We start from the raw sequence: 26,176 nt of genomic DNA, 5'->3' as shown, positions 1-26,176 counted from the left end.
TTATTCCAGTGTAACCAGGAGAAAAACCTGTGTCTTCGGGGAAGAACATCATGAGACTCCTGGGAAACAAACGCAAAATCGCTAAATATCTAGAATAGCTTTAGTAAGGGAATTTGCATTTGACACAAAGAAAGAATTATGCACAGACCAAGACAGTTAAACATGTCCTTGGGTAAGAAAAATAACAGCCCAAACTTTTAAATGGTAGTTTTTGTTTATTTGTTCTAGCTAAAAATATTCAGTACTTCTTAGGAAAGTCTACTTTTTAAAATCGCAGGCTTTAAATACCAAACGTAATGTTAACTCTAACATTTTTATTAACCAGATCCCTTGAAAGCTTTAAAACTGTTTTCTCGTCGGAGGAGAATGCTCCAGCCCCAGGGGAGAGCGTGGGGACATTCTGTCTGGGTCTGTGGCCGTCACCAGCCGCCACGGCGGATAAAGGGGCTTCGTCTTCACCTTGAGATGCACAAACCTTCAACGCTGCCAAGGGAACTGAGGGATCTCACTGGATGATACAACTTCTCGTAACTGGATTAAAACTTATTTTAAAAGGCTTTCACGTACTGTATTTTAGCTTCAAAGGTCTAAAGGGTTTGCCTTGCATTATCTCCAAGTCTCATTTTAAATCAAGTAGCATTTGTCTCTGACTTCTCTGTACTCCAGCCACTCTGTGTGCTTCTCGGGGAGCGAACGGACTCACTGGGCAGAGTGTGGACAAGAACCCGCATGTCTCTCTGAACCTCACGCACTCGGGGTCACTGTATGTATGTACGTGCTAACGTTCGTTATTTCCTGTTGCTGATCTGAATTCTGTTTGAACATTAGACCAGGAAGAAGACCTTGAGGGCAGAAGAAAGTTCGTTCCTCCCCAACATGGGTAGTTAAATCTTAAGTAATTAATAGAAATGGAAAATTCATCTCCTCGGTTGCTCTAGCCACACTTCCAGGGTGCGACAATCACGTGTGTCTTGTGGCCACGGCTGCAGACGGTGCAGAGGAGGGACATACCGTCGAGGAGAGTGCTAGGGGGCAGCGCTGGTTGTACAGGCAGAGGGCAGGGGGTGCAGAAAGAAAGTCCTCAGTCACCACAGAAAGAAGTTCAGAAAGTAGAAATGGTATCACGTTATCTTGGAATGGTAAGCATTTCCCTTACAGCATGAAAAAATTCAAATGAATACCTTGAAGTCATTTTTATTTACTTATTTTTATATTTATTTCTTTAGAGAGAGAAGAGAGGGAGAGAAACATTGATCGGCTGCCTCCCACAGGCGCCCCAACCAGCGCGTGAACCCACAACCCAGGCACATGCCTTGACTGGGAATCAAACCAGTGACCTTTGCTTTGGGGTGATGCCCAACCCACTGAGCCACACAGGTCAGGGCTACCTTAAAGTGATTTTAACTAAAATGTGTGCCTATGATGTTAGAAGGTGTTATTTAATCTGCATCTTGTTGAATCTTCTAAGGACAGTAGGAGGTGGGCAACAGTGTGATCCCACCGCACAGCTATTACGTGAGGCCAAGAGAGCACATGAACGACCCAAGACCACACAGAGGCAGCCGGCGTTCTGAGCATGCTCTCTCCCCGCAGCCAGTGCTCTGCAGGTGCCTGCGGGAACTTCTGGGACGGACACAGAGTGTGCTCCAGACACCAGCAGGCAGTGCAGCGCATGGGCAGGCCACAGCCAGGGGGATGGCTTGTTCCCAATTAGTCAGCCTTCTTCCTCTGGTTGGCCTAACGTTTTCTTGATGCTGAGCACAAGCCTCTTGTACTAACAATGGAACAGTACCAACTTTCTCATTCCATCCTTGTGTCTACCCTCACCCACCCACCTCTGAACTTCCCAAGTCCAGCCGCTTCCTTTCATGTGCTTATCATGATGGCTTATCAGAACGTCCCACCCCAGTTCAGCTGGAATGCAGTGGTCACCACGGTGAGTGATCTCATGTTCCGGTATTGCTTCAGACATTCAGGTTTTGTTCTCATAAATGCCCTGTCAATAATCAATGACTTCACGTTACGGAAGGAATTCTTGCCATGCACAGGAAAGTACTGAATCTGCTACAGGCTGAGCTACGGGGAAGACAGTCCCTCTCAGACACAGTCTCACTGGTCCAGGTGACCCAAGCAGCTGCTCTGCAATTGAGTGTACAATATTGCAGCTTTCGTGTGGTCAACGCCCCATTTAATTACTTAGGAAATGACAATTTCCCACGTATTACACACTAAGAACTTTTCAGAGCTCTTTCTGAGTTGACCCCATGGGTGCAATCCCAGCAGCTTCGGTGGAGGATGCCCTTGACCGCATTTTCTGAGGATGTGCAGGAGGGAGCAGTCAGGCCCTGCCGTGCCTTACCTCCGGGGCGAGCCGTCCTCATGGGGCTGGACGATGACCACCTTCACGGTCACGGACGTCCGCAGCATGTCGATCATCTGCTCGTGGGTCAGCGTGGCCACAGCCACCGTGCAGATCTCCACGAGGCGGCTCCCCTGGCGCAGGCCAGCCTTCCAGGCAAAGCCGAAAGGTTCCACGTCGGCAACGATGCCTTCGAAATTCACGTGGAAGCCGAGCTGGCCCAGTCCGTTCCTCCTCAGGGTCATCTCCACGGTCTCGCAGCCTCTGGTCACGATCTGAGGGGACAGGAGACTGTTAGGGATGGGCAGCAGTGGACGTCAGAATGCCAGGGAAGCGCAAGTGCTCGCCGTGCACCGGCCCTTGGACACCCTGGCCGGCCCCTCGGACCCTCTCCTGGGGACTGACTGCTCTTGCTGGCCTGAGGACAATTCAGCTCCACTGTGGCCAGTCGGCCAGGCTCCCTGGCACCCGCTACCAGGCCGGTGTGCAGGGTGGTGCTCTGCCATCTGGCCATCTCTTGGGGCCACGGCAACCCTGAGCGGCAGAGGCTCCCGGGCTCTTACTTCCCGGGAGCCCAGGACGAAGCAGGGCCCCAGAAAGGGACTCGAAGGAAGAAAGGGGCCTGTACCCCCCCCACCATCCAATGCACTGCAGCAGCAGGAGCCAGTCCAGGCCGCCCTCAGAGTGCTTCCAGAGAGAGCAGCCTCCATGCCCAGGAAGAAACCCAAGCTCACTACATACCACTGGCGCACGGCATCACTTATCTGTGGGAGATAAAGTTGGGAGGTATCACACTGATATCCCTGAGGCACAGAGGTAATGTAGCAAGTCTCAGTTAAGACAAGGCTCCATGTCCAGGAAACCTGCTCTGAGTGCCCAGACTCCTGAAAGACCTTTGACTGTAGATAGAGTTGTGGGCCTGGGGTGGGTTCAGGGTCCCACCCTGTGCCTGAGGTTTCCATGGCGACCACCCTGGGGGCGCACATCACCATCAGCACCTCACAGACACACCTGTTAGTCTGGGGGAAGGGACCACTGGTTTCAGTCACTGGTGACATTTTGAAAGACTGAAGTTTCCAAAGTTATGACCTAATTGAGAACTGGTGAAAAAGCACCTTTGTAAAAGGTACAATCTGACTAGATTTTCCATCGCTCTTTTTTTCAGCTTTGTTTCAACTAACTCCCCTACCGAAGATGACATAAGACATGTGCCCCGTCTCCTTTCCAATATTAACACAATTTCCAGTGGAAATTTGACACCCACCTATCAGACCCCAGGGAAATTCGACACCCACCTATGAGACTCCAGGGAAATTCGACACCCACCTATCAGACTCCAGGGCAAGCTTCTCTGGAGTCCCGCCCATTTTGCTCGGTCTCTCTCCTGGTTTCCTCCAAGCACCCACTACCTCCCCACCTCTGTCTGCAGCTATTTCTTGCTTCTCAACATTCACAAAAGCTGAAGGATCCCATTGTCCATTTTGCTGGAGTTCTTCACATCCATACCAGGACTCGGTCATCACACGGAAACAGCAGCCCCCTATCCATGCACCCAGGGCTGGCTACATGACCTGTGTGGCCTGGGGCACAGTGCCGGGTCCCAGAGTCAAACATTATTCGGACTATCCAGTCAGCAAGAGAGAGGCCGGAACCAAGCCTGGGCCCTTGTGAGAGCGGTCTCAGTGCTGGCACCACTGGGTGGTGCAGGCCACGCACCCAGGGAGCTGGCCTGCCTGTCCCTCTGCGCTAAGTTCTTGCTCCCCTCCTGCCTTTGCCTGAGGAGCAGACCCCTCCCACCGCACTCCCCACCACGCAGAACGCACGCCGAGCTCATGTCTGTGGCTCCCAACATCGCCACGAGGACCTCCAGGTCCTCTTCCTTTCCGTTTTTGGTGCCGCTGCCCCGCACCAACCTCAGGTGCCGCTCCCACAGGTCCCTGGGGATTTGCTCCCCACGTCTTCCGCTGCAAGTCATCCCAGACACAGGATGTACCTCCTCGAATATACCCCAGACATCGGGCACCTGAGTCACGTTACTGATACGGCCACTTTCTAGGAAAGTGGTAGGATGGGGACACAGCACAGTGGCTGTGTAAGAGCCTACGGGGACGTGCGTTGGTGGCTGGCAAAGAGGCGTCTGTTTGTGCTGTCTTTTCGGGAGCACAGATTATGGTGGATCTCCTGAAGAGAAGTACTTGCAAGAGTCCCAAAAGTGCAGAGAGTCCTGAGACTCCAGGGGACAGCTCAGCTCTCCAGGCACATGAAGTAATCACGTGCTCTATCACCTCCAAGGCACAGCGAGGTTGGCACGCACACAGCCGGCACTACCGCTGAACGCACCAAGGCCTTTTCCTGGAAACAGTGTCTGCAAATTACCACATTACTTCTTCAGGGCTACCAGACACTGGCTTGAGTGTATTGTCTCTTGTGTACAATTTTGAATAACAAAGGAGTGATTCATACTTGGTGGGAAGACAGGGGCAAGAAATGGGTACAATTTCTCCTTCTTCCTGATCTGCAATTGACTGAATCTTTCCTAATTAATGAAATATACATCCCTTGGGGGATGATTTACACAACTAATCCTTTTGCCAAGAAATGTTTTGTTCTTACGTTACATCTGATTTATTCTTATAACTCTATTGCATATAGTCAGACTAAAATCTGTACCTTCCTTTGTTAAAATTAGGAGTAGAGATACAACTGTTAAACCCATGGGCATCACATTTAGGGGTTTTATACTAAACAAAAACATTAAAAAAATATTTTGTGACTTATTTGTGTGTGTGTGTGATTCTATAAAACCTCCTTAAGAAATGGGGGCTGTAAGATTAGTAATGTATTTAACCTGGCAGTTTACATGACAACACCTACTGCATAAACACGCACACCGTGGCAGACGCAAAAAGCACATACCAGTTCGTAAGGTCAGCAGCAACCCTGTGCCCGGAGTCCCCTCTGGGAAGGTAATGACACGGGTGGGCATCTCTGCGGACACACTATCTAGACAACGTTCCTGTCTTCCCTCCACGTACTGTGAAAGTCTACCCTGGTACTCCCTCCTGAAGGCTGGCTTCCCTCCTCCCTGCCAATCAATCGGTAACGGGGGCTTCTCCACCGCTCGTGTATTCTGCAACAACACAGTGCCGGAAATCAAGCTCCAGATCCCTAAGAAAGAGTAAGGCCCTCCCTCGGTGGCACAATCACGGTGGGATTTCCGCCGTGGAAGCTGACACGTGTGGGGACTGCAGCCCTGGGGACGGCAGGAATACAAAACCCGTACGTACTCCCAGTCGCTGGACGACCTCCCGTATGTCGTCGGCACAGTCGTCCACCGAAGACAGGAGGATGCACTCCCCTCTCTCGTAGAAGACCTTGAGGCTCCTGAGTCCCGAGGTCCACCCGATGACGTCGCGGCAGGAACAGTTGAAGACCACGTTCCTGGAGTCCTTCTCTATCAGCATGATGAACTCATTGGAGATCCCCAGCAGGCACTCGATGTTGGCAGACTGGCCGAAGTCCAGCGCCACCACGTGCCACATGATCGCCCCAACGCTGAACAGGTGCGCGTCCTTCCTCGGCTTGACTTTCTCCTTCTTCTTGGCGCCCAGCGTGATGAAGCTGAACTTCACAGAGGTGTCCACGGTGGCGGTCGTGACAAAGTTCTCCGCCAGGTCTTTCAAGTACTCTTGCCGCGTCCGCGTGGCCATCGCTCGGAACTTCTCCGATTTGTGGGCTGCGTTTTCTGCATTGATTACTTTGGCTAAGAGGAAGTCCCGAAATACGGCTGACTTTGGAAAAGTGACGCCTTTGGGAATCGGTGGGCCGAACGGTGGCACATCTTTTGACCTAGAAACTCCAACACTGAGGAGGAAAAAAAGAAACAAGATGAGCTGTTCAGCCATAATACTTGCTTTCAGAAAGCTGACATGCACACACACTTCGTAGCTACTGGCTGTCCTAACTTGTGGACACCAAGTTTTTATTTGTTGGTTTGTATCTAACCTAGTAGACAAGGCATGTTATGGGCTGAGTTGTGACCCCTCAGAATCTGTATATTGAAGTCCTAACCCCCAGTGGCTGGGAACAAGACTCTGTTTAGAGGTAGGGTCTTTAAAGAGATACAACACATCCACGAGGGTAGGCCTTCATCCAGTCTAACTGGTGTCCTTATGAAAGACTGGGACACTCAGAGACAGCAGGGACACACCATGTGAGGACACAGGGAGAAGGCCCCATCGGCCAGCCAAGGAGAGGCCTTGGGAGCAACCAGACCTGCGAATACCCTGACCCGGGCAGTCCAGACTCCAGAACCGTGAGGGTGAGATCTGTGGCGGTTGTCACGGCCGCCCCAGGTAAGGTGGCTGGGCAGGGGGTGGGCACGGGTGCACCGCGGGATGAGATGCGTGGTTCCTGCCTGCGCCAGTCTGGTCTCCAGCTCTGTGGCTCGTCCTCACTGAGAGTGACAGTGACACTGCCGACAGAAGTGAGGCTGGCCCCGGAGGCTGACGGGGGTGATGTCACTGCACGGGACACAAGGGTCACACTTACAGTGCCAGCATTCTGAAGGGTTGCTTTTTTAAGGAAATAGTCACTTGACCACATTTTGAAAATCTACATGAATTTTTTTATGGGAGTAGTTTTAAGAGATTCCAGGGACTGGAAAAAAGCAAATGTGTAGTGATACTGCCAACCACCTTAACATATCAAAACCGATGATGCTGCACTACGCCAAACAGGCATTTCCGTTGTCTCAAATCCTTGTTGGAACACAGTCAACTAGAAGGAGTTAATTAATAAATTAACAAATAAAAGATTGGAATGAGTAAGTGAAGCCCACAGCATCTATGTCCCAAATGCAGACCAAGAATTTATACTAATCCACCCTGGCTGGTGTAGCTCAGTGGACTGAGTGCCGGCCTGCGAACCGGCCTGCCGGCCTGCGAACCAGGGGGGTCACCAGTTCGATTCCCAGTCAGGGCACATGCCTGGGTTGTGGGCCGGGTCCCCAGTGAGGGGCACTCAGAGGCAACCACACACTGATGTTTCTCTACCTCTCTCCGTCCCTTCCCCTCTCTAAAAAATAAATAAGTAAAATCTCTTTTTTTTTAAAGAAGAATTTGTACTAATGCCACATCTGCCTAGGCCGGTATTTTCTACGCTGGGATAAACAAAGGAAGCAATCTAGGTTCTGCTTTCATCAAGCAGAAAATCCTGAAAGAGATGAATTAAGGCATGAAAACATTCTGTCCAAATTGGCTGCCAGGTGTGAATTCATTTTCTGGAATGTGGCGGGTCAGACTCTGAAAAGCTCCTGGTTTGCAGGCAGCTCCTGAGTCTGCTAAGGCCTGCACACCCCGCAGAGAGTGAGTCACTTTCTGGGAACTGAGCAGTGACACTGAGGCCTGGCTGTGGGGGCTGCTTAGTCAGGATGGAAGGGGAGGCCGGGATCGTTTCCCATTGGACAGACACACCACACTCATCTAGGATGGTGCGCCTGCACCATGCCAGAGGGTGGTGTGAGGGATTGACTCGTGTCCTCAAAGGGAGGTCCTGAAAACGTCCTACACAGAGCAGGATTAATGTGTCCTCGCACAGTAACGCCCAGAGCGCTGACCCCAAGCTGCCTGTCGGGACTGTGATTCGTCCATCCTCACCTTGGTGCTTCTCCTCTCCTCCAATCGATGCGCCCAGTGGCCTCTCCGTGCACTGGAACCTGCCCTCCCTCTACTGGGCCTCCTACCCCAGCGATGACCGAGGCTTGTAAGCCCTTAAAGCCAAAGCTTCGGGAAAACATTTTATAGTGAAATACACTCCCAGATGGTTCTCAGGGCAGGGCTCCTTTTTGCTCCCAGCTACCAACCCTGACATCTACCCGGAATCCCCTCTGCAGGACGTCGCAGGCTTGCTCCACACTCGGCAATCCTGAGCAGCTGAGCTCAGGGCTGTGCAAGAGAAGTGGCGGGACTTGCGCACGGCTACTCTGATTTCCGCCACACCCTGGGGGTGGGGGTCGGTTACAGGTCCCCCGTTACAAAATTCACGTAATCCCTACATCTTCCGAGCAGCGTTGAGGGCAAAAGTAATATTCTTTTGCTTGATTTAGGTAATTCCCAATGGGTGGAAACAAGAATAGTTTTCAGAACTAACGGAACCCCAAGAACTAGATGACTCTGTCGATTTCGATGTAAGTCCCCTCCCCTAAAAGCAGCAACGCAGACATGTGCATTCCCTAATGTGCAAAGTCGGGGGTTTTCATTCGGCATCCGGTGCCCCCAGCTCCACCGCTCAGAGAGACTCCGAGACAATTACTTAACCGGTCAGTGCTTCGGCTTCCCCATCTGTACAAGGGAGGTCGACACAGTGCCATCCCCACCAGCCCACTGTGAGGGTGGAACAAAACCACGCATGCAAAGCTACTGTGACCCAAACTACTGTGATCATTGTTGTCACCAGCCATCATCGAGCTAACACGACCATCTCGTTTTTGCCAGGAGGGGCCGCACACTGAGTTGTCTAAAGTAGCAGTCACCACTGTGCACAGATCATCCCTTCACTGTAGCCGACGGCGACCGAGCCCGTGCAGCAAGGGGCTGACCCATTCGGTCGGGAAGGGATCTGTTTTGCTGTGAGTTTATCTTGGAAAGTACATGGATACATACATCCCTCAGAGGTAGCGCTGCAGTGGCTGCAACTAATAAGAGAATCTTATATAAAAAAGGTGATTCGCTGTGTTTGCTTTTCCAGTTTCAGGCTAAAATCACGTCACGTGGAGCTTTGGGGACGCTGCCTGCTCATCTGTCTGTTGGGTCAAGTGGACTCAGCTTTGCTTTGGTGGGGATGCTGCATCCGTGGAGGATGCCACGGAGACCACCTGTGCGAGGTGAGAGCCTCTCTTCCACACGAGCAGACGTGACCCTTGCTGGGCAGCATGGTTTTCCTGAGAGGAGGGCAGTGCGACCCGCCAGCCACCTGAACCACGCGTCTGCACTGAGGGGCACCGCGGGTGCTCCCCGGCCGGACTGCCTGCCGCGGCGCCTGCACGGAGCTCCTGGTGCTGGCACCAGCCCTGTCTGTGTAAGCACCGCGTTCACACGGGGTATTTCTTCTTTCTCTTTTTGGGCATTAGTGCATGGACCTGAGCATTTGGCCAGTGGCATTTTACTCGGATACACATGAAAATCACCCCGGGAGAAAACACGCAGGTGCCCAGGCCTACAGCATCAATCAGAACACCGCACAGAGGGGTCAACGACTTGCTGAGTTTAACAAGCTGACTGTGAGGCAACAGGCGGGCTGAGGACTCTCGGTGTACATGCCGTGTTCTTTTCAGAGGGGCTGGGCACGGGCTGGGCATGTCAACTGGCAACCTCTCATGCACAGACTGGTTCCTCTGCCTTGAAAAAGCCACGCTCTTTGGTCTTCGTAGCCCCCCTTCCCCCCATGCTCTCACACCCACACCTGTGTGCCCCACCCAGGCCCCGTCGGCAGCCAGCAGCCGGCTGGCCGTGACCATGTTAGGATATTAAAGGAAATATCCTATGACAAGTGCCAGGGCCTCTACATTGTTCTGCATAATTTCTGCTCTTTATTCTTCACAGCTACACACTGAAGTCAGTACTATTACGCCCACGCTTAAGAGAAAGAATCAAAGGCTCTGAAAAATAAAACAGTTCACACAAAGCACCCCCGCCTCAGGTCAAAGACCCACTCTTCTCCCGGAACCCCAAGGAAGACCTTCCCGTGGCAGCTGTTTCCTCTTTCTCGGGGGGAAAGAAGAAAAGCAGGCCTTGTCGGAAGCAGCCCTGGGACTTTGGGGCTGCGGCCTGAGGCACGGGGGTGGCAGCTGGAAGTCACCAAGGCGTGAGGGAGCCCCGCGGCCCGGCAGCCCCGCAGGGTGACCGTTCCCAGAAGGTGGGGTGGGCGGCAGAGCTTTGCCACTGCGATGGTTTCTTTGGCTCAGGAAGAGCTGAAATGGCCACACCATCTGCCTCCCAGCCTGGGAACGATTAAGTTAGGGTTCTGGCAGGGGCTGGGGGAAGTTTTTAAGGGGACAATAGAGGAAGTGTGTACTTTATGATTATCAACTGGGAGGCACTTCGTTTTTTTCAAAAATGGCAAGAAGGCAATTATTTATTACAGAAAGTACCTGAGTGAAGACAGAGGGAACTATAATTATGAAAAAAAAAACAGATAATTACGGGGTTAAAAAATAATAACTGGAGAACAACAGCAACATCTGGGAAGAGGGTCTGCTGAAACAAACGCAGGGAAGGAACGAGGAGCTGGGGAGGCGGACTCACCTGTAACACACGTTTTCGGTGCAGGGGCTGTGCACGCGGACTATGACGAAGACGTGCTGAAAGTGGGACCGGATGCTCTTTGGGGTGAACGGAAGTGCTCCAGGCTCTTGGAAGACAATGGTCACGATGTCATTTCCTATGTGCCTCTTCCTCAGAAGCTGCGGGCGAGGCAGTGAGCACAGACACAGAGTCACCAACAAGACTCTCGGTAAAAACGAAGTATGTAAACATATGCCATTTGCTCATTTCTCAACAGAAAGTTATTTAGAAAAGCAGAGTCTTCTCAGGAAGCCAGCACTCCTGTGCGTGGCCCAGGAGGAGCTAACTGGGCTGCCTCAAGGCCTCCGGAAAGAAAAGCCTAAACCCAAGTTCACCTCTTCCAACTTGCACTCTCTCCTCTACTTTATACTTCTGAGCCTAAAATAACAGCACATTAGAGCTCAAAATGCTTTAAGGAATTTTAGGAGTTTGTTCTTTAGCTTAAAGGAGGAGACAGAGTCCAAGGGGGCACAGATGTGTGAGAAGTCATGCACTGTGGCGTGAGGGGCCTGTGTCTCGTGCTCCCACCTACCATGCGTTTCTGCAACAAAAATACACACCACTGCTACAGTGGTGGCTAATACGTTCGAACTCATTAACTGAAACTTGGTATTTTAAATGTAATTCGGAGACACACAATTCCATCAGATTAACAGCTGGAAAACGCAGTAGTCTATACTCCTGCAAATTACCATGTGGAGGCAGAGAAGGAGCCCACGGCAGCGGTAACCTCTGAGCAGTCAGCACCTTTACCTCCACGTTCCTTCTACCAAGGGTGCCCCTTCCCCCAAGCTGCTCCTGGACAACTCAGGTCTCTGCTTAGATACCACCTCACCTAACATGACTGCCCTGAGCAAGCCCAGGTTGGTGCTGCGCCCACACACCCACACACTCTACAGCACTGGTGGCTGTGCTCAGAATATTCTAATGGTCGGTTTACTTCTGCTGTTGGTTCCGATCTCTGTGACAGCAGGGGACATGTCTCACAGCCTTTTGGTTTCCTAGTTTCTAATGGCCTGCCGGGACACAGCAGGCTCCCGGTACACATTTGCTAAATGAGTAAACAAATGACAGAAATACACTGTCACAGCCACACACAGGGCACTCTGGGAGTTGACGCAAGCAAAGCCGCCACATCTGCCCTCCCAGCTGGGCTCCTCCTCGGTTCCGAGCGGATCAGTGAGCCTCCCGGAAGGGCTGAGGTCGCAGCAGGGAGGGGTGATCTCACAGTGGGGAGTCTCTCTCCACCAGCAACAAGAGACAGTGCGCTTGCTCTTGAATTTATTTGGCACCTACGGAACACGTATCACTCACGGTAGAGAGCTCTAGTTCCATGTTTAAAACCTTTTCAATGCAGGCATGAAAAGGGTTTTGCTGTCAGGCCCCTGACCTGGGACAGAGCACAGGAAAGGGCCTGGGGCGGTGGGGACAAGCGCTCCTCCTCCCACAGTCCTCTGGTGCCAATTAAACTGCTGAGTCAGAGGGTGAACGTTCCCATTTAAAACCCCATGGTGAAAGCTATAAACACATAAGGACATCTTACCATCAGGGAAGTTCTGAAACATACATTAATCTGTATTAATACAAACCCAATGAATCATATGTGTTTTTTAAAATTTGGCTAGATATTTAAGTAAAATGTGTCATTTCAGAGGCACGTAAAAATTCCATAACAAACTCGGTCATGTTCACTGTGTTACCCTTCACCCACACTACAGTGGGCACAGATGTTAACCATGAAAAACAGTTCATGTAAAGGAAAGAAAATGACAGCGAAGATAAGCATCTAGAACAAACCTCAACAGAAAAGCTAAAAATTGTACCAGGCTGAGATTCTCTTCTCTCGCTTCCCCAACGACGGGAGCACATGGTTCATATGCATTGTAACAGGACCAGGGAAATTCAGGAACAAATGACAAGTTAAAAAACAGCTAAAATACGTAACATTGTGTGTAAACATATCTGGCAAACATGGAACACAATAGCTTACACTATACTTGACTCGATACCCTCGAAACACAAGAATTTTCAGATTAACAAACAGAACAGAAGGTGGAAGCCACGGTGGCCATGACAGCCCCTGACCTCCCAATTCTAGGCCAGGCCTCCCTGAGACAGGCCCTCTCAATCACAGGAGCTGGGTGGGCGTGGCCCCCTTGGGTGGGCATGGCCCCCTTAGTTGGCTTCCTTGGTGTGACCACAGTAAGGGCAAACGAGCCAGCTCTTCCCATCCATTTGCTCCTCCTCCTGAGGGAAGGCGGGTCCACTCCCACACTGCACTGCAGGTGTATTTAAAGCACAGGGGCTAAAGGAAACTTGGAAGACTGGTTATGCTGACAACGTCGAACCGCTCTGTCCCAGTCTGAGCACATTCTTTTGCTTTGTCAAGTGGGCCCGAAATGTTTTTAGAAGTCTCATTTCTGTTTCACCATGACCACAAAAGGCAATTTGCAGAAAAAATAAAGTGTGTGTGTGTGTGTGTGGGGGGGGGGGGGGGGAGCAAGGAGAGTCATCAAGAAGAATAAAATCTGAAACTCTTTGTAGAATAAAATAAGAAAAATTCACACCTTGTCCATTAACAGCATGCTTGAACTTGACTAGAGACTAAAGAAACGTAACATCTGGAAAGTTAACCAAAACAATATTCACTGTTTCCTACGATCTTATCAAGCATTAAATAAATAGTTTCTTGGATGTCTTATAAAAGGTCCATGTTTTCTTTCATGGTTAGTGGTGCTTTTTGTCTAACTGGTCAGTGATATTCTGTATAATCAGGGTCTGGAAATGGTCAGGAAAGGTGTGTCAACCCAGGAGCCGATGCAGCCCCGCAAACCGAGGAGGGGGGCCCCTGATTAGCAGGCATTACTTGTTTGGGAATTAGGAAACGACACCCACTAGGGTGAACTTCTCCTTTCTAGACACTTGAAGCTCATAACACTTGCTTGGAGCCAAGAGAGTCAACTGTCTTCAACTGCAAGAGTGAGTTAATAAATATTGTATTAGACAGATTTACATAGTGAGTTCTACAAAATTTCCAACACTTGATTCAAGCTGTGAAACAGAAATAAGCTCTTGTTATGACAAGGAAAGTGAAAATGTGATTCTTCACCCAATTCCACGGCAAAAAGCATCCAGACGCCCCAGAAATAGCAAGCATTGAGGCCTCGTTCTCCACTCCCTACGCAAAGGTCGGGACTAGCTGTGAAGCTGTGCAAGCATCCAAACCAAGCGGAAGCCAAACGCTCTCAGGCAGCTGCACGTGGATCCGAGGGGCTTAAAGGTGAACGAGGCAGACGTAGAGCGTCTATGCAAATGGACTCATTTGTTAAATTTTTAAAACCTAGCAAGATACAAGGAAAAAAGCAGTTTGCGCCAAACTCTGGAGGGGAGAGCGAAGCGGGCGGCACAATACGAAAGAAGCAGCTGGGATGTAGTTCAGGAGCATCTAAGAGTCAGAGTCAGAGAGGAGAAGGCTGAGTCTGAAACCAGAGAAGGCAGAACGCAAGAGACTTGCTTGTCTTAAGAAGCAGATATGTGAACATGAGCACGATTCCAAAGAGAAACTGCATCAGTTAATGATTGCAAGTTCTGAGATTCAAAGAGATGAGCTCAGAAGTGAGCAAAAAGTTAAATGCATCTCCATAAAAACACAACCCCAAGTCGTGGATCTTAGTCCTTGGGTTGGAGTCTGAAGTCCAGTCCGGAGGAACAGGGCTGCCCAAGGCTCCTCCCGCCTCTCTGACTGCCCGCCGCCCGCCCTCCACAGCTGCCCGCCCTCCAACATGCCAACTTGGTTCTGCCACAGCCATTCTGCGCCTGTGAACCCTGTGCCTGGGAAGTTTCTCCCCTTTTACACTGACCTTCCTAATTTTACCCATGCACATGTAACAGTCCCAACACACCCCTCATAAACTCTAGTCCTGACTATGCACTGGTGGTTAGAATTTTGCTTTGACTTTTAAGAGATATCTAGTCTCCTGTGGGAAGACATGGAGAAAGTGAACACAGAACAGTATTCTCAGTAGTAAGGAGGGCGGGGAAGCCTGCCTATGTTACCATGGACATAGGAAAGGTGGACGTGGAGAGAAGGAGAGCCCTGCCCACCAGCTCCCCGGATACACCGAACGCTGGCCAACCCCTCACCTCAGACCTGCAGAAGCTCCCATCAAACTTAACTACCACTTCCAGGACCCATCGCTGAGTTGCCATTTTCACATAACCAACATAAAATATTACTTTAAATATTTAATGTTAAATATTATGTAAAATACAAAATAGTTTAACAAGACAGGAATCAGTGTACCTAACAGTAAAGCAAGACTGGATATTTTGCAAATGGAGAAGTAAAAATAAACCAAGATGCGGATTGTGATGATGTAATAACTGAGTGAAAACAACAGGATTATGAAGCTACAAATGTCTCTCTGCTGACACTGAGCAGTACCAGCCGTTACTCTAAAAGAAAATTCTTACTATTGAATTCTTCTGATCATTCCTACTTAGGGCCTGGGAATAAAGCAAATCACGGAGTTGAAGAAGCACTTGATTCTTCCAAAACATTCCACGTTGTAGGTGAACCCACGCGCAGCCGAGACCTGCTCGTTGGCACCTCGGGACAGAGAGATATCTGTCTCTCTGAAGGGTTCCTCAGCTTAGCTGTACCAGCGAGGGACTGAGAGGAGTCAGGACGCAACCCCTGCCAGGCAGGGGTCGACCAGCTGTCTGAGTCACGCGGAGAAGGGGCTCAGACCTAGCAAGCTCTGCCCCATTATCTCTGCAGATGTGAAGCCCATCGCTGGGCAGGGTCAGGGTTCTTCAGATGGAGTCTCAGCAACCCACAGGCTGGGTCTCACTGCTCAGGGAGCTCCGTGGGCTCAGGAGCCCTCCCAGGCAGGGCATCTCTAACTCTATGCACGTGTTAAAAAGGAAGTCACCGAGTGCCGGGCACCAGGCCCCCTTCATCTGAAGGGAAGGTTTCTCTGCCCACGTGAAGTGTGAAGCTCATCTGTGGAGTTCTTTCCACAGATGGCACCCTGACTGCTTTGCTACGCTCAGTCTATCAGACAAGCAGAAGGGAAACACCCAGGGGAGACAGCCCGGGGAAAGGGGACTGACCGCTGATTGGGCCCCGGGACCTGTGGGACATGCTGCAGAGGGGAAGCTCTCCGGGAGGGGGCTTCTTATCACTCCCCGGTCTGGCTAGGTCCTCGCTGCAAGAGGCAAAGATTCCAAAGATTGACTCTTTCGCTGTGGTGAATTCTCTAAAGATTTTTAATACATCTTGGAATCAGCTTTTGGCTTGATTTATTGTAAGAACAAACATAAGAAATTACATCTGATGTGGACGAGTCTGGGCCAGTTAAATAGTCCCAAAAACCACGGTGCTAATCAGGCCAAAGCTCCAAGCACAGTTCACGTGCAGGCCACTTAGATGTGCTAAGTCCCGGGGCCTCCAAATGCAGGCATGAGCCCCGCCAGTCACTTGCCGTGACCATGACCTGTGGGTGTGGGGCGGGGGGGGGGGGGCGGGTGAGAGGGACAGAGTCAGCAGAATCCCTCGAAAATTTGGAAAGTACACGTTTCAAGACTGGATGGTGACATCATTTATCCATGAGCAGAATATTCTGATGACAACTCATGATTAGCCAAACACTGAATGTCAAAGTAGAAGTAATTTTATGAAATTACTGATAAATTAGTCCCTTGCTTTTTAACTCTTCAGGCCCTAGTTTTACTTACTAGATCTTTGGGACTGGGAACAGGAAAATAAAATGCAAATAAAGTCACCTAAAATACTTATGCTTTCTATCTAGTGAGTGATAAAATAACAGTGACTTCTGAAACTTACGGAGCATGCTCTGTGCCAGGCACAACTTTAGGTGCTTACATGTATTAACTCGTCTAATTCTAATTACCATCAAGGAAAGTTTGATAATTAATTCAATAAATGCTTACAGGGGACAAGGCAAGTGGCCCTTTCTTTGGAAAAACATGTAGTTTGACTGTCTTTGTCAAATTTCATAAGCATCAAAACAGTTCTGTGCAACGCTTCAGTTTCATTCATTCAACAAGTAATTAGCTAGCAACTCTGACGCAGTCCTTGGTGATTTAACCCACATAGAGCCAAGGGTGCGGTTAAGGGACATCAGGAGAGAACTAAGCTTCCTGAGCATGAAGACAACTCTGTTTCAGCTCCTGACTGAACCCAGATACAACCAAAGCCCTAAAATTCAGCCACGCCATGAGTGGCTTGGGAGATCCTTTCTCACGGTGTGTTCTGTACGTAAGTCATCTACCCGCGGGTGGAAACCGAGGCTCAGGCCGCACGCTGGCCTTCTGACAACGGACACAGCTGACACTGGTCTCCCTGCAGATGTTGCCTAGCACGAAATAACAGCGAGTGTGAACGAGCTTCTAAGTTCGATGAGGAAAGAGTGCAATAAAAGATGTGCAATATTACTCCCTTTTTAAAGCCCAAATGCTTCCTAATAATGAAAGAGTCGAAGATTATGAATGCCCTTCTCGGAGGAAAAAGGCCAGTGACTCTCCGCAAACTCTACCTGCCCGGGTCCCCCGACGGGGTCGGGCCCGCCGACGGGCGGCCCCGCCGTGCTCTGGGCCGTGGAGCGAGAGCGGCGTGGGGCACGTACCTGCTGTCTGTTGTTGGGCATGTGCGGCAGCATGGTGGACACGTGGAACATGAGCTCGTAATCTTTGTAGGTGGTGTAGAGGGAGTGCGTTCCCGTCGAGTCAGCTGGCGACAAAGACAACCACAGAAAGGAGTTAGCGACACGAGCCAAGGAACACTTTGAATGTCCTTATTGCAAAGAGTAATTCGGCTGGAAAAACACACGACCTGACTGGACTGTAAACAACCCGTGTTTACACGGGGTCCCCCCTGCCCTCTCACCGCGTGCTGTTTCTACCGCTCCCCAACCCAGACTCGCCTGCTCTCACCCACACGCCTTCTCCTGAGCTCAGGCTGAGCTGAGGGTCACACTCCTGCCGCTGCACGAGGTGACCCTCAGGGGTGAGCCGCTTCTGCCCTGGGGAGTGAGGTCAGCAGAGGAGGGAGGCAGCGGGAGCAGCGGCGGGTGCAGCCCTGGGTACACCTATCTGGAGGGCAGGGGCCAACCCGCAGTTATCCCTGCCCCGGCCTCGTGCGCGTGTGCTAGTTCTCAGTGGGAGCCCAGAGAAACGGAACAGGGCCGACGCGGCACGGAAACGAGAGCATCGTTGAAGACTCCTTCCCTGAGTGATGTAACTCATTTTCTTCTGTTTTCAGCGGGCAACGCAATGGTTGGGTCACATGATTAAGACCACAAAGACTGAGTGTGATCTCTTACTGTAAATCATGAACTGACACATGTTAAAAATTATAGCATATGAACCCTGTTAATCATTCAATGAGTCAGCTTTTGAAAAGCGGAACGATTCTTTGTGATTCAAAACCCGTCTGTATTACCAACAGACTACCGCAGACGGAGAGTGTCAGACGCCCGAACCAACATGGTAACCGTAAAAACTTCAGTAATGATTTCAGGAGATGGTTTTGAACCACTTTGCATACAGATGAATACAGACAAAAGGATAAATATAAAGTAAGAGGTAAACGGAATTCAGGACTGCCTTTCTCAATCCTTGACTCATATACAGGTTTCTTTCTCTACCTTTTAAAAAACAAGAGACAATACTGTTCAGTATCATTTCAAACACACTTTATTCCATTGTATTTGTTGGGTAAACTCTAAGTAGTCACCTTGGATTAACCTTTTTAAAAAAAAATCGAGAAATGTGCATTTTCACCTAAAAACATTAAAAGTTGACCTTTGTGGCCCAGGCTGGTGTAGCTTAGTGGTTTGAGCACAGGCCTGTGAGCCAAAGCATCGCAGGTTCGATTCCCAGTCAGGGCACATGCCTGAGTTGCAGGCCGTATCTCCAGTATGGGGTGTGCTAGAGGGTCAACCATACATTTATGTTTCACTCTCTCCCTTCCCCATCTCTCTAAAAATAAATAAATAAAATCTTTAAAAAAAGTTGAACTTTGTGAGGCCTTTCCGAATCCTGTAATAAGTTTGTATTTCCAACATTTGTATCTGACTCAGAAATAGTTGTGAAAGTGCTCTAGAAGGAATATATAGTTTTGCACTCTGAAAGGCAGTCACAGAGGCAATTTCAGAAATACAGGGAACATTTAAAAATGTTTGTGGGTGGATACTGACAAGTCACGTTGCGGCTGGTCAGAGAGAGTACGCATCTGACAAGCTGTATGTTAACCAGTCCGAAAATAAAGGGATTTTCTTTTAGCTATTCATTAAAGGCACATGGTGTTTTTCATAGAATTTCTTGGGAAGCGACTTCCACTGTAACTGTGCTGGCTCAGGACCCTGACGGGGTGTGTGGTGAGGCAGGCATGCGCATGAGAAAACGACAGCCATCTCTCTCCGTGAGGGGCCAACTGGCCAGAGCGACACTGAAGGTCTGAGGGTGACAACGCAGCGCACTCAAGGACTCTCATCATGACACTGTGGCTAGGATGCTTACCATTCAGGAAGTGGGATCCTGGCAGGTACTAAACAGTCTAGCCAACGGGTGTTAGCTGCAGGAAATTACAGTAAAAGAAGAAAGGTGCATTTTGGGGAGGTAAAAAACACGTCGAAAAACGTGGTAATAATCTGTCTGTAACAAGCAGGGCTAAGAGATGAACTTCTTTCTGGAAGTTCCCATCTCAAACAGCAGCACGGTGAAGGAGGAGGTGACTGGCCAGCTTACTCAGGGGCCACCCTTGTGTTTCCATTCACAAGGAGACACAGGGTGTGGCAGCGGAGTCCACGCTGCCGTCCTCCGCACCCAGACGGAAGACACTGCCCACGCTCGGGGCCTCCTGCACTCAGGTGAGCAGGGCCTCTCGGCAGCTCTGCCTGCTCTGGCCCCGCCCCATTCAGTGTGCCAGAGAGAAGAGCCGGCTCCTGCCACAGCTCAAGGGGACATCCCAGACACCAGACACTCTGAATTTCCCTTATGAAGAAAAGGAGGCCCATGTTTGACAGACGGTAAAACTAGAGCACCACTCTGTTGAATTTAAGATACTTTCTGTACATTCTGTGAAAGACACGTTTCATTTGACTATTCCATGAAACATCATTCTCAGATGCCTCCTTTCCACCAGGGGAATGTCTTAAGACTCCTTTGCATCTCAGAGAACGCCTTATTGGAAATCAACATGGTGCAATCTCATTCGAACATCGCAATTCCCTTCAGCTAAGGTGATTATAACTAAAGCGTGGAAAACATCTCCAAAGTCACAAAGATGCAAAGCTGATGTCAGTTCTATGAATGGATAAATGTCTGCGTGATCTATGCTGCAGTTTGACCGACTGTGCCGATGACACAGTCTTCCAGCATGCCCTCAGTCCACCCCACCGAAGACCGACTGACAGGCGCACGCAGTGACATAGCTTTCCAGGGAGGACGTCACAGAGGGCGGCACGCCGGCACCTCCAAGGGGTGGGTGGGAGTTGTGGGTAAGAGGAATTTGCCAAGAAAAAAATAGAAGAAAAATAAGAAAAAGTCTCACTGAACTTTCAAAATATGTGGCTATCCACAGTGGGCGCCAGAAATGACTTCTGTGTCTTTCTCCACCTGAGGCAGAGCAACAGCGTTCAACATGCAGCCCAGCTCCAACCCGGGCAAGCGTGGAGGGCGCACCGGGGCCCACGCGTGCGCTAACACTGCCTCTGGGCCTGAGACCTACCCTCTCAGTGTAACTCTGCAACCCACCGCTGATGGCAAGGGCGCGAGGACCTGGCACCGCCGATGTAGGCGAGTACTAACGACAGTCCCAGGCAGAGTGGACACTGCGGGCAGGGAGCCTGAGCACCCTGCTTCCCACGCCAGCTGGGCCACGCACTGATGTTCCCACTGCATCATCCCCTAGGCGCGGGCTGGATGCTTCCCAGACCCTCCAGCTTCAGGCTCTTTCTGCTCCTCTCATTAAAAGAACAAGCAATTCACTGCTTGATCTTAAGCAGGATTTTCCAAAGTACACAAAATCACCCTGCCCGGTGGCTCAGGTGCTGACAGTGACCGAAGGACAGCCCGAGAACAAAGGCAGAGCGTTTTGAATTTACAAGGGCCGTGAGGAACAGGATGATCTAAACGGAGATGCAAGACAAGTGCGCACACTAGGTCAGCAGAAGGCCTGGGTTTTAAACCCGCCAGTCAGTCTGGAACCTCAGACGTCCTGACCAAGGTCCTTGAAAGAGCTGATGCCCCAGTGTTTTAATCACAGCTCCAACCCCTGAGTTCACAGAGTGGGACCAGGAATGAACAAAGCCCCACCCCCCAGAGCATGGCACGCGTGAACGTGTTAACGTTCGGTCTTTTAGAAGCGATCGCGGTGCCCGTCCTCAGCAACCCAGAACGGGGGTGCAATGAAAGAGGCGCGGCGAAGAGAAAGAAGAAAACATGAAAAGGTCCTTCGTGCTGCACTGGGGAGTCTCTCGCTGGTGTTACAAAGGAGGAAGAACTGGCCTTTGAGCTCCTGTGAAACACATGCCTCTTGAGGAAAGAGCTCCCTAGACTCATCTGAGGAAACTAAACTCGATCCCAAACAAGCTGGCGAAGCAGCTCCTGGGGTCAAGCACAGGAGGGCTGTGATCGCCTGATTAGGTTTCGGCGCGTGCGCAACCGGGGAGCATGAACACACACGGATGTGAAGCTTACTTTTGTTGTCTAGCTGAGCCCGGTATTTGCTGAACCCCTTCAGCCGCACGCGCTGGCCCAGGAGGTCCAGGAACTCTTCGAACGCGGGCCCCGCCGTCTCGTTGTTGTACATCTCCTCCTCGGTGCTCTGGCCCGCTTTGCAGTACAGGATCCCGATCTTGTGCTGGAAGCTCAGCTGAAACGGGGAAGCAGCGGGGTTACGCGTCATAGAGCACCGGATGAGCTCACTTCCAGGAAAACAGAAACAAGAGAAGCTTAGCATCCGGTTCTCAGGAGAGCACCCGGGACAGTTCCCACAAGCGGACAGGCCATAGAAGCAGCGACTGTCCTTGCACACACGCTCCAAACACGTAACAAACCCGGACACCCCCAACCACCGCAGGAGAAAGGGCAGGAGTCCCCAGAAACATACGCACAGCATGGCCCTGTGGGATTTGCCAGGTTTCTAAACGAAGAGATAAGGTCACGCATCTATTTAAAAACGCAACTGCGGAAATTTAACTTAATCTTGCCCCCGCCGCAGAGTAATGAGCACCGTCTTCCAAGCCAGGAAGAAGAAAGGCCACAGACTTTTAAAAGCTTTCACTCTCTGGTTCTTAATGTTCTTTTTTTTATTGTTACTTGAACATTCATAAAAATATGAAATGTGAAACATTGCAATGAAAAAACAAATCAAATTAAGGTCTGGTAAGGCAAGAATCCCTATGGAACACTGTGATATATGTACATAAATAGAATAATGTTTTGTTTCCATAAAAGTTGACTTTGGCTGTACCATTAAAGTCATTTCTACATCTCTGACTGTCTCGAAAAGAAAACATCTGCTAAATATACAATGGCCCATAAAGAATGTTAATAGCAATTGAAGAGTTCCTGCTGTAACTCTATCTCGGACCATCCCGTGTGGCGCTGGAAGCCGCGGGGGCAGCCTTCCCCCAGGGCAGGGGGAAACCGGATCCGCCTGGAGAGCTCTCCGGCTTTCCCCGGAGAGGACCCACTTCGCACTCGTGAAATCAGAGCACTTAATCTTACTGGCAGCAATCTGAGCCTCCAAAACTGACAGATTATCAGACATCAGCAATTCCCTCGACGCATCAGTCCGTAACGTGGTTTGCTTTTATTATCAGGCTGTAAAGTAGAGGCTCTGATCAAAATTCATAGCCGGCTCCATCAGTAAAATAAGGCGCAGTGATACTCGCTTCCCCTGAGTGGCAGACTGAGAAAAGCAGTCTCATCCTAGCGTTAGTTACCTAACGAAAACACACAATCCCAGACAGTCAGTGAGGCGGCTGCCTGGGGAATCTCAGCGAGTGCAGCCAACAGCATCGTCTTCACTAAAGATGGGGTTTTATAAGTTGAGAGGTGAATTGACATGAAGTAACCAAATTTTCAAAGTCCCGCTAAGTAATTACTTTCCTTGTAATTCCCCATAGCATACAGTCTTCCTGCTCAAAACATCCCGCCAACTTGAACGAAATAACTGATCTCAGTCCCTATTAAATCTCCCAAAATGTCCCGTACAGAGCGGATCTATCAGTGACTGTCTCAAACCCGAATGGATACGAACTCCAAGAGACTGTAACTGACGATAAACCCTTTAAATATTTTATCAGTGTTATAAACTATTAGCAACAGTCGCATAAGATTGGCCCACCGCTCCCTGGACAGATGCACTGTTAGCAAAGTGAATAAAAACACTGTCACCCACGATAAACCCTCGACCCCCGTAACAGGGGAGAGTGGGGGCTTTTAAGGATCCTTTAGAATCTGTGACGTTTAAAGAGCTGTCCCATTCTTTTAGAGGTGGACAGAAGTAGTGCTTTCTTCATGTAATGTGGGAACGGGATACCACTGAGAGTTACGGAAAGTTAAAATGCCCCATCATGTGCCGTTAAGAAAGTAAAGCAGAACAAGCACAATCTCTGGAGGAGGAACACACAAACTACAAGGAGACGTACACGATGCAGTGACTGGTTCGCTTAAAAGCAGAACCCGGCACTCAAAGAGTGAATTCCTTGATGTCATATTGGGAATAGGTGTTCACTGAAAGTGCCTAAAATGCTTTTTTTCCAAAAAATTGCCTGGCATAGCTTCCGGTCCTGCTCTGCTACACAGACTTCCCAAAGCCCTGCTCCATTCTGCGAGGAGACCCAGGACCACCTGCGGCTGCGAGGCGGTCTCTCGGGGCCTTGAGGACTTCCGGATGCGGGCGGGCTGGGGGAAAACGGGCCACCCCTGGACTCCTCCTCCACAGCAGCCCGAGGGGCCCAGCCACCTCGTCCACAGGCACTTGCCAGGGCCAGTACACAGGGGCATGGCTTAAAGCAGGGGCGTCAAACTCATTTCACCAGGGGCCGTATCAGCCTCACAGCTGCCTTCGAAGGGCCGAATGTAATTTGAGGACTGCATAAATGTAACTACTCCTTAACAGTTACACGAGAGCTCAGCATTGCCGCCGGGGTAGAAACAGGGTGCAGGGCCAGATAAAACAAAGTAGAGGGCCAGATTCAGCCTGTGGGCCTTGTGTTTGCCACCTGTGGCTTAAAGGGAGAACCAGCGTGTACCAGAGACCCAAAGGGACGCAGAACTGCCACGTGGGTGGCAGGCTGTCTTCACGGACTCCCCTGCAACCAGTGTGACAAGGAATGGTGTCCTTCTCATTGACCCGCGTGAGTGCTGACTACTTGAACCAGTGTGCTCTCCCTCCATGAAAACGTGTTTCCTCAGCTGTTTCTCGGGCGCTTCCTCTGTCCCACACACGCCACCAGCAACGGTCTTGGTAACACTATTCTGTGAGTCACACGATTCTAGAAGTCAATGCTCTTATCTAGAATTTCGGTTTGGTCCAGATATTTTTAGTATGTCAGCGCTCACTCCTAAGATAGAGCAATCTCGGCAATGTTGTTTCTGAGTGTTAGAGAGCCACTTCCTTTGGCCAATATGCAGTGTTAACTTGTTAGACCAATGACCAGTTCATCATCTTTACGACAGCATTCCAGCCGAGGGCATACCAGACGGTGCACCAGGGCACCACGGGGAGTACGACTGGGCCAACCAAGAGGTGCCGAGGAGCCCCTCACACACCTGCAAAAGGAATTTTCCTCGGGAAATTCTGGAAACACACATCAGTACTGTCTTTATATTTTAAAGCATGCAGAAACAAATCCACTAATTTAAAGTGGGCTGTATACACCCAAACACCTACCTCTCACCTTCCTCCTACAAGTCTCTGGCATGTGAAACATAAGGGACCTCTTTCCCTCTTCTGAGCCACTCACTACCCCAAGCCTGCCCATTGCTACTTCCCTCCTGGACGCTTGAGAGTCACACAGCTGAGCTCTAGGCCCCCGCCCATCTGTGCTCGCCAGCCCGTCTGTCCTCTCCCCCTTGCCAGAAGCATCTTCCTTGAGTCCAGTTCTGGCCAGTCCCATCCCGGAAGCCCCCACCGCCCCCGCGGCCCACGCAGTCACGCACGCCCCAGCACCAAGCACTCTGGGTCCTCCCAGCTCTAGCTCAACCCACTTCGTTTTGTTCTGAAAACTCTCAACCTCCCTCTGTGTGCCCATTCTTGCACAGAAACAAGTCACAGCCCCTAAAACCACCAACCACTCACACCTCCCTCCTGGAACTCTACCCCAGGCTCAAGGCCCAGCGACAATGTCACCTGCGTCGGGAGGTGTGTCCTGCCAGGGGCCTGCTTTCCCAAAGCACGCTCTGCATCTCCCGCTCTCCCGGGTCCAGCACCACACTCTGCCTTGCAAAGGCCACTGTGCGCTTGGCCCTCCTGTCCCCGTGGGCTGGTGACTAGGTCTGAGTCAGCCTCACGGTTCCCGCCGCACACTGTTCACTCCCACCTGGCCAGCGGATGCCCACAGCAGACAAGAACAAACATTAGTTCAGGACAGCAGTCGGCGTGACTTTTTTAAACCCTGGGAAAACAATGCCACTGACCCCTACAAGTCACAGGTCAGACGTGCTCTTGCTCGCTTGGACACGCCACACCTGGGGAAAAACCACCCCCGGCACAGCTCAGCAGGTGTAGTACACTATGAAGGCATCACGTGTCTTAACCCATAAGAAGGCATGTTTGGGGAAAACTAGAGAGAAAGCGCTTCAAGGCGCTGAGAACGAAAGACCCTGAGGGAAAGACGGGTGGGGAAACACCGCAGCCCCGGAACACGGAGACACAGGGCGTGAGACACAGGCATGGGCCTCGCACACACGCTACGCACCCCCTGCTCGTCGAGCTTGAGCAGCTGCTCCGGGACCTTGGGCGAGCTGGCGGCCTGCCGCAGGCACGGGATGCTCAGCTCGGGGATGACGTACTCCAGCACCTCCTTGAGGGGCAGGCCCCGCGCCGTGCCGTGCCTCGCGGTGGAGGGGATGGCGTCCTCCAGGATGGCTCCTCTCAGCGTGGTTAGCTGCAGGGGCAGACGTGAGAGTTCAGTGACTAGTGACAGAGGGAGGAGAAGAGTCTCTTGCAGGAGTGGGCGGCCAGGCGGGGTGGGCGGAGCCAGACCGATGCCTGGAGGAGGAGGAGGAGACAGAGAGGCTCCCACGACTCCCAGACTGGCAGGAGAAGGACGCTGAGTGGAAGCTGGAGGTCGTGAGGCCCGGCCTCGCCGTCACCCCTTCCCTCCCAGACGCCCCTCTTCTTTCCCCCGTTTCTCCACATTGTCTTCCCTGCTTCCGCCCCTTCCTCCCCTTCTGTCTACCTGACTCTGCTGACTAGTCCTGGAGCTGAGTGGGG

General features: G+C 50.9%; 1 protein-coding gene across 6 annotated transcripts in view; it reads right to left on the bottom strand.

Moving 5' to 3' along the window:
- SIPA1L2 (signal induced proliferation associated 1 like 2) overlaps positions 1-26,176 on the bottom strand; it is a 186,172-nt gene that overhangs the window by 51,246 nt on the left and 108,750 nt on the right. For all 6 annotated transcript variants that reach the window (XM_045859564.1, XM_045859594.1, XM_045859583.1 and 3 more), the window contains 6 exons: positions 25,659-25,847; positions 21,427-21,601; positions 17,352-17,455; positions 10,663-10,820; positions 5,647-6,223; positions 2,360-2,634 (listed from right to left, as the gene is read on the bottom strand). In XM_045859564.1, coding sequence (XP_045715520.1) covers positions 2,360-2,634; positions 5,647-6,223; positions 10,663-10,820; positions 17,352-17,455; positions 21,427-21,601; positions 25,659-25,847 — 1,478 coding nt within the window. The remainder of the gene's footprint in view (positions 1-2,359; positions 2,635-5,646; positions 6,224-10,662; positions 10,821-17,351; positions 17,456-21,426; positions 21,602-25,658; positions 25,848-26,176) is intronic.

This window comes from Phyllostomus hastatus, unplaced genomic scaffold, assembly GCF_019186645.2.
Source record: "Phyllostomus hastatus isolate PE091 unplaced genomic scaffold, TTU_PhHast_1.1 phas_contig_148, whole genome shotgun sequence".
Classification (NCBI taxonomy): domain Eukaryota; kingdom Metazoa; phylum Chordata; class Mammalia; order Chiroptera; family Phyllostomidae; genus Phyllostomus; species Phyllostomus hastatus.
The sequence above is the reverse complement of the archived record's forward strand: the minus strand, read 5'-3'. Positions and strand labels throughout refer to the sequence as shown.